We start from the raw sequence: 8,884 nt of genomic DNA on the forward strand, positions 1-8,884 counted from the left end.
AGTGGTGCTGGCTCCTACCGTGGGGGTCTTTAAGAAGAGGCTTGATGCCTACCTGGCTGGAGTCATTTGAGCCCAGTTTTTCTCCTGCCCAGGCAGGGGGTCAGACTTGAAGATCTACAAGGTCCCTTCCGACCCTACTTCTATGATTCTATGATTTTATGAAATCCCAACAGTTGCCAGTGCACTTGGCAGCCGTGCACTGCGACATTAGAAAAAGAACACCTTGCTTGAGTTTTCCATGCCATTTGGTCCAAACAGATGGCTTCAGGTGGTTTTGGAGAGCCTGTCAATAAGTGTTGCTGTGACCATGTGCGCCATGAATGGACAAGGAATGGTTCCATGCAATCTCAAAACAAGATGAGCCATACCTGTCCAAAGGATGGCTGAGAGCAGAATTTTCTGGGCAAAGGCAACAATGTGCATTTCCACTGCATGCTCTGCCTTTTGCTCTCAGGATTATATTGATGGACTGAGGTCTCATTCCCCATGAAAATGTGCAAGAGAAACCCCTCACCTTCACCCCATACATGAAGCTAGGTATACATTTCCACCCATCATCATTTATGCATATCTGTCAGTTGCTTTGTCATTCAGTGGGCCCACCTTTTCCAGTAATGTAGGTGATCATGCAAAATGGCATGAATACTGTCAGCATTTACACCTACTTCTTCTAGTTCAGGATTCCTCATTCACCTGTTCACATGCACATCCTTGGCAATTTGTCTTCTGTCACAGTTGTGTTGGAGCTTCCTACCTGCAATTCACCCATTAGGGATGAGTGATCATTTTTTAACTTCTCTGCACACTCACAGACCTTCCACTGAGCCATATAGTTCTCACCATTTTGTGCCACAAACCTATGGTGAATTTTACTTGGCAGCACACTGGTCTTTGATGCACACTTACAGCTGCATGGCCATGTATGCAGCTGCTGTTTATGTGCTCACTAGCATCGTAAGTGTGTTGAGTATGAAATAATGGGTGCATTCAACAATGCTGCTATTTGTTCCTCCCTACTGTGTAGCTTCCCACTTTGTTGCAGACATATAGCGTTGATATCCATTTGCCATTACTTTCTGAAACACCCAAATCTCTCAATGCACTTATATCTCACCATAGTAAAAGAATTGTTAACACTGATTCCAGCAGCTATTGAAGAAAACTACATTCTGGCCATATCTACATGAGAAGTTTACTGCAGAGTTGACTAATTAGTTCTACAGTAAACATCTCAGTGTCTATACGTGCAGGGCAATTAGGCTGGAATAAACTAATCAACCTCCCAGTTGGAATAAACTAATTAACTACTGCTGAGTTTTTTACTCCACAGCAGCACATGTGTAGACAGTGACACAGCTGGCTAAGGTACAAGGGTTCAAATGGGACATGTGGGAGCAATAAACTCCAGAGCAATAAGCTCCAGAGCTTATTCCTTCACATAAATTGCATGTGTAGACACATCCTAAAAGTAGCTAATTCTCTATGTTGATATCTTACACAGTACGTGAGAAGCAAACAAGGAATAATAAAAAAGGATCCTCTGTCAATGCACACACACATATCCAGAAAATAACCATACGATGGAAAAATGTTCATAGTTGTCTGATAGGAGGCATACAGGCAAATTCTAGTCACCAATATTCTGTACATTAACCTGTTTCACCTAAAATCTGCATGCATATAAGCATCTGTTTGTTTGTTTTTAGTAACAAAGTATGGGAAACCGAAAGAATCCTCTAGTCTTTTATTCATAATCCCAATCATACTTCCTTTACTTTAAAACATAAGATAAGAATTCAAAATACTGAGCCCTCACGTACACAGAAGAAAATGTTATCCGTACCAGGTTGGCTGATTTTGACCAACTTAGAATGTTATATTTGTAATACTCCTTACATTTGTGCAATATAAGCAACATAGTATAATACCTTAATTTCTAAATCTAGCTTTTTCTGTAGCTCTTCAATTTTCCTCTCCAGTTCTGTTTTTTGTTTCAACAATGCTTTTATTTCAGCTGAAGAATCAGAAACCTGCAATTAAAATAGACATGTTTAAGATGAAAATCCAAGATAGATTTTAAAGGAAAGTCAGAAAACAGTAATATGAAAACAGACTTATACATAAACAATAAATGTAGCAATAAATGCAGTTATGTGAGCTAACAAGATACAGTTTGGGCAGTTTTTATATGGTTCAAGACAACCTAATATTTTCAGAGAAACTAGGATGCAACTCTTGTACAACTTCTTACTATTTCTCAAGCTATATTGCTGTTAGCATAAGTAATATCTCAAAGTAACCAAAAGAGTGTTGTAGTGACCTCAAAATATGAAACCAATATATTAAGCAAACAAATTAAGTCACGATTACTTGGGTTCAAATTTTGCTGAGATAACTTTCTGTGTAGACATTTCTAAGGACAGAATTTAGTTTTTCTATTTTTTAACAAATTATTCGCTTGTGTTTTAATTTTCATTTTACTCCCATGTAATCTAAAATATAATAAATGGTACATAAGCATGTAGTCTTTCAATACTTCTGTGAGAATAAAAAAAACATTTTTCCATCTTCTACTATTATTAAAAACAGCTGATCTTTTACAAGACAGAAGTAACATTTTTTAATAGACAGACTGGTAAACTGTGTTACTACAATATTGCTTTTAAATAATAACCGATTCAACTACGCACACACACACACAAACACCACTCTCCTAACAGACATCTGTTCACATAATAATAATTAGAGGATATTCAGCAATCTTTTTAATAGCTAAAAATAGCAACTTTTCCTTAAGTCCAATTATCTTTCAATGTATATACAATAATAGCAGGAATTATTTTTAAGAGTTCATCTCCATCTCCTTTCTCATCCCCTACACAGCCATAGCTTCAGCCACAGCCCCTGGAAAATATGCATGATATGAAAGTACTTGCCAACAGAGTTTTATGCCAATGTGTTATCACAAAGTTATTCCAACATGCCAATTCCTAAATTTTGATCTTCCAAATTACAGGAACAAGATGCACTTTGGGATGACCACTACTCTTCAACTTCAAAAAAAATGCATGACAAAGCTTTCACAAGGATCCCAAACCAGCAGAGCACATAAGCATGTGTTTAATCTTAAGGAGTGGACTATTAAACTAAATTAAGATATTTACATATTTAAAAGTTATACACATGCTTACGTGCTTTGCCAGATTAGATTATAACAGAAATCCAAATTAAATTACTTTGTGTACCTTAACTAACTTTGCTACTGTATGCTTTCCTCATAACCTGACACTTTTTGCAAAACCAATGGCAGTTCTGTATCTGAGCATTTTATAACTATGAAACAAACAAAAATTATTTAAATTGGCTATTTACCTGTGAATTTCCAGCAGCCCTTGACTTTAAAGTCTGGATTTTCTCAAAAACTAAGTTGACCTTCCTCTTTGTAGCATCATCATTGTCAGTGCTTCTGAAACAAGCACACAACAGAAATGAGCAATGTAATGAATTACTTGTAGTGATCCATAGCCTTTGCGGCACTACTGCCTGAACGGATGCACACTCACTTTTCGTAGCACCTTAATGGCATATATAGTTCTACAAAAGGAACGTCCAAGACCTTAAGTCTCAGATGCTGTGGTCTGGAATCCTCCATGAACTTGCATGCTGCAGGAGCTGTGTATTCTTTGTCTAGATGGACCCTGAGCCATGATTTTATTTTTAAAGAAAAAAATCATGTAGCGGGCAAATCCTGATTAGATGGGAATTGGAAAATCCCATACGACTTTATGGGACACTCTGGAGGAACAGAATAATAAAGTGCAGTAATTAAACCCAGTCATTTTTAAATCAATCTCTAGGTTTTTGTGTACAGTCTAATTTTAATAGCAGGGCACTTAATTTATAACTTCTTATAGATGAGTCAATCATGCAGCCATGCAATTCAAGCTGGTGTTTTATTTAGGTAGCATTCCAAGCAGCAACTAATTCTGCATCATAAGTCAAAGACTTCTGCAATTTTTTAATCACACAGCACTCTTATTTATAGCAGTTTTAGAAGTTGTATTTAAAGTAATTGTATTCTTAACATGACTGTGCAACCGTATATTGTAATATAATTTGAATTGCATAGTCACATTAAAAAAAAAAATGTTCCACTGTAATTTACAGGGACTAGTGATTTGCTACCAATTATTTCCTGAGCATAATAATATTCTATGTGTAGTAGTATACAAGAGAGATAATCATGGACTGCTATGGTAGTCAAGGATCTGAACATATAGGACAGGGGTTGGCAACACCCCACACATGTGCCAGAGTGTGGCACGTGACAGTATTTTGCTTGGCACATGCACTTCAGGGCAGACAGTGGGGAAGGGGCCAAGACTGCGCTGCCACAACAAGGCTTGGGCCCCTCACAGCTCCCCTGATGTCTGCCCAGAGGGGCATGTGCACCCACCACTGGCAACAAGTCAGGCTGGCGCTCTGCAGACCCCAGTGCAGTTGCTTGCAGTCTCCCTGCTGCCTGCCACAAGCAGCCCAGGGTCCATGGCAGGCACCAGGGGCAGGCATCTAGGAAGCTGCAGTGGGTACACGTATACCTGGGGTGGATGGCAGGGGAAATGCAAAGGGCTCAATCTTTGTTGTGGCAGTGTAGCCCTGACCCGTTTCCCACTGTCTGCCCCTATGTGCATGTGCATCTGCTGCCAGCAACGAGCTGGGCCAGTGCTCCAGGAACCTTGCTGCAGCCACTTGCAGCCTCCTGGCTGCCTGCACAGCTGGCCTGGGCTCTGAGCAGCCCCCTGCCCCCACCACAGAGCCTGGGCTGCTCACAGCAGGTGGCAAAAAGGCTACAAGCAGCTGCTTCGGGATCTGTGGAGCCCCCAGCCCAGTTCGCTGCTGGTGGGTGGTGAATGTGCACCTCAGGGCAGACAGCGGGGAAAGGGCACAGGCTGCGCTACCACAACAAAGATCTGGCCTGTCATGGCTCCTCCACCATCTGCCCCTGGTATGCCATCATCTTCCAAGTAGAGGTTGTGGGCGTTTTTGGCACTACCCAAGAACGTTGCCAACCCCTGATGGAGGAAATCTCAAGTACAGACTTAATATGACCAGACAGGCCATGTCTCTCTCTTCCTTCCCCCAACAGTAATATAAAACAACAACAACTTAAAGAGTACCATTGCCATTAAAACAAATTAATAAACTTTACTAACCCTTCCTTAAGGTAATTGTAAAGGATCTGCTTAGCTGTTTCTTCATTTGTTTGCTGTGCAAGTTCTTGTTGGCCCTTTAATAGATCAGGAGTTGCCTAAAAATACAAGGCTAGATATAAACATGTAGTCTCTTGCAGGGATTTAACAAGATGTTTGCTTTTGTTCTGACATTCTCAATTCTACTCTATTACCAGGAAAGAACTGTATTATGAGTATGGTTCAAAGTTCAATAAAATCAATAGAAATTTTAAGGTTACAGCAAAGAGGTAGCATACAACTCAGCAAAAGGGGAGATACTACTTCCTTAAAATATGCACATTTGGGACTTTCTCTTTATATAATTATTTGTGCTATACTACATTTTGGGCCATGTCACAGCACCATCAAATGATATATGCTACTTTTCAGTAGGGAAAGCATTGCCATCTGCCATCTCCACCACATCCTGGTGGATGTTGCAGCTGCTTGGTCTGCAACTGCTTATTCATCAGATTTACCCCTGCTTATTTCACAGCTGACCTTCCCTGAAAGTTGCTCCTCTATCCACCACCTGTGCACGTGCTGGGTAGCAGTACAATGACAACAGGAGACAGAAAAGTGGGAGTGGTAGAAACAGCATGTTGCGGACCAAATTAAGAATCTGGAGCGACCCACTGTGCATGGAAACATGTTCCCAAATTGCAAAAGTCTGTCAATCCTGAAATCGGCCTAGTCAGTCATCTTTGGACCCACAAATAAGACAATCATCTCAACTGCAAAGGACTGCTGAAGAAGAAAATATTTGGGTATCATTACCACAATTTTTAACAATAATGCTCAAAGGCATCACTGTTAAATCCCTCCTTCAAACAGGCATATGATACCAGTCTTTTATATGTGCCTTCTATAATATTAGCTAGAGGAAAAAATGTTCATATTTACAGTTACTGAGCTCAGTCCTACATATTAATCCACTGGCCAAGCTCCTTTTATACAAAACTGGACTATGATCTAATTAGAAACTGCAGGATTTGATGCAGAAAATATACATTTGGTATGGTGTACAATGTGAGTTTCAACTTATCACAGTGCAGGTAAATGGAAAGCTAACATGCTACAGACTGAAAATTACCTGTGTACCAGAGGCAGAAGAAAATGTTTTTACTGAAATTTTCTTTGATCCTGCATCAAGGGGAGTTGTAAATCGGTTTGGCAACAGTAGAGTAGAAGCTACTGTTTTATCTTCCTCTTTTTTATTCTGTCCTGGAAGTGTGGATGACCTAATAGTTAAATTCTCTCCAGTCACTTTAGTTTGTTTATGATGCTGCAAAGAACTGAACTGGCTGTTTCGAATATAATTACCACTTGCTTGCAATTTTCCAACAGTTCGAGCAACAGCTTGTACCTCAGTTGAAGAAAACTTTCGGTCTTGAGACAACTGCTTATGAAGACAGATTTTAGATGGTTTTAACAAGTGTTCAGTCGATTTACCCAAGTTTTTACTGTATTCATCAAAGTAATCTGAATTTACCTCCAGGCCTAAAGGCAGAGCACTGTCAACACTTCTTGATCTTTTACGATCATCTGGGTTAATTCTGTTCCTTTTTCCTGACCTACCACTTCTCTGAGAACCAACTTTCTTATCAAACTTTTCAATTAACTGATCTACTCCAGGAAGAGACCCAGTGTCAATATCCCGGCCAGTTCCAGGCAAAAATGGGATATACCTTCTGTTTTCATGACGGTTAACATTGTCTGCATAGATAGCATACTCTTGGTCATCAAGCAAAAATCTATACAAGGAATTTGCAGAAGTAGGAGTGGTTGATGAAGATGATGATCTTTGTGACCCATCCAGTGTTGGTCCAGCTGAATCTTGTCTGCGAAAAGAAAGAACATCTGGTCTAGGTTTTCTTGTCTCTTGATGGGCTGCAGGGCTAACATGTGGGGATCCTCCATTAGATAAAAGTGATTCTGATGGATGCTTTTCATCTGAACTACTAATGGTACTGGGACACTCTGATACTTGATTATTTTGGTCATCTACTGTTACGGACCTATTCAAATGTATCACTCTCATATTTGATTTTGTTGACTCCACAAGCTGTGGGCTTGTTTTCTGCAGAGACACTAGTTTAGATGAGGAAACCCAGGGCTTTGTTTCAATCTTACCTTCATCTTTAAAATCTTTAGATTTATTGCACACAGGAGACGGATAACTATTGAAATTCAAATTATTTTTTTCAGGATCATAGGGCTGCAAAATCTCAGGGTGTTTTTGAAAGTTCAAAAGATTGGAGGACTTTAATGTTCCATCACTAAAATCTTGGATTCCATTCTCTTCTTCATTGAGAATACTCTGCTTCAAGGTGTTAAGTGCACTGTAGTGTGTGTCTTGCATTTCAGGAAATTTTGGTTCTTCACCAGTTTTCTCACCCAGTTTGAGAGTAGTACTGTAGGTTGGTGCTGATCTATTAACTGTCTGAGATGCAACTTGTTGCCCATTTTCAGATAAAGGAGGATTTTCTGACAAATACCCTGCTTCAGTGTTGTTCAGCACTATGTATGGATGTCCATCAATTCCTTGGACCCGGATACTGACACCATAAGATCCCGGTTTGGAGTTTTGTGCGTTTCTAGCTTTTTGTGCCTCGTCGCTTGCAAGTTTGAGATGAACTCCACAGTCCTGTTGCATGTGCTTGAAACCACCAAAGTATGGTTCCATGATTAACAGCTATGAAAAAGTAAAAAATAAGTTTTAATGTTAATTAAAATTTGAATTTGAATTAAAATAAGATTTCACAATATACTTATTAATACTAAATAAGAACATGAGTGTTTACGTAACATTTCCCAAATGTGTATCTCAGGGTGCTACATACAGCCAGTGAGAACAGTAATTTAAATTAAAATAAAATGAAGAAAGTGAAAAGGGCTGTAAGAAGTCAAAAAGACATTAGCAGATCAAAACAAAAAACACACCTCTGCTTTTCACCAAGTGTTTCTTGCCCTATATCAAATCACTTGTTTCTTGCCCCTCAACTAAAATACTTCTAAATTTCCACTGAACACTTGAAGGTTTGACATTCCAGCTATAAACACAAACAACTCAGAGTACTTCTACCATTTGCCAAGTACCATACTGGCAGAGGGATATATTTGTATTCTATTAAAGGAGGCTGCTAAAAGATATATATATGGCAATAGCATCAGTTTATACTGGAAGAAAACCCAAGTATCTCAGTCTAAATCTAAATCTAAAAAAAAGCCATCAACCTGTTGGAAAATTATTAACATTTGCCACATAGAAGGCACAAGTATATCAGTGACAAAGGGGGAAAACTTGATACTATGCATCCTTTTCTGTTGCATGGAAGCCAATTAATCTCAAGATGTGATAATTTCTTCAGATGTATGTCACTTTGAACTATTAATATGAAAATCTAAAAGCACCTGTGTAGTACTTAAAACCACTATGACTAAAATACAACTCTGATTACAGTTTACATCTGTCCTTAGCATAAATGAAAGCAACTCTGCTTACTAACTCCATAGCTGCTTTTCTGAAAAATTTCATTTACCGATATGTAAATATCGCTGAATTTGGAACTTGCAGATGAAATACTATTTCTATGAACTATAAACAAAAGGGTTCTTTCCATTATCTAAAATACTTTAGGCACTTTTATTAA

At 38.9% G+C, this 8,884-nt stretch overlaps 1 protein-coding gene across 2 annotated transcripts in view; it reads right to left on the reverse strand.

Moving 5' to 3' along the window:
- CGNL1 (cingulin like 1) overlaps positions 1–7,922 on the reverse strand; it is a 108,138-nt gene extending 100,216 nt beyond the window's left edge. Inside the window, exons 1-4 of one of the 2 annotated variants that reach the window (XM_019533492.1) lie at positions 6,325–7,922; positions 5,214–5,308; positions 3,373–3,463; positions 1,929–2,030 (exon numbers count right to left, since the gene is read on the reverse strand). In XM_019533492.1, coding sequence (XP_019389037.1) covers positions 1,929–2,030; positions 3,373–3,463; positions 5,214–5,308; positions 6,325–7,917 — 1,881 coding nt within the window. In that variant the 5' untranslated portion in view covers positions 7,918–7,922. Of the gene's footprint in view, positions 1–1,928; positions 2,031–3,372; positions 3,467–5,213; positions 5,309–6,324 lie in introns of both variants that reach the window. The other variant, XM_019533491.1, reaches the window with a different exon arrangement.
- Positions 7,923–8,884: the final 962 nt, after the last annotated feature.

The sequence above is a fragment of the Crocodylus porosus genome, unplaced genomic scaffold (genome assembly GCF_001723895.1).
Source record: "Crocodylus porosus isolate Cpor-Errol unplaced genomic scaffold, CroPor_comp1, whole genome shotgun sequence".
NCBI classification, from domain to species: Eukaryota; Metazoa; Chordata; order Crocodylia; family Crocodylidae; genus Crocodylus; species Crocodylus porosus.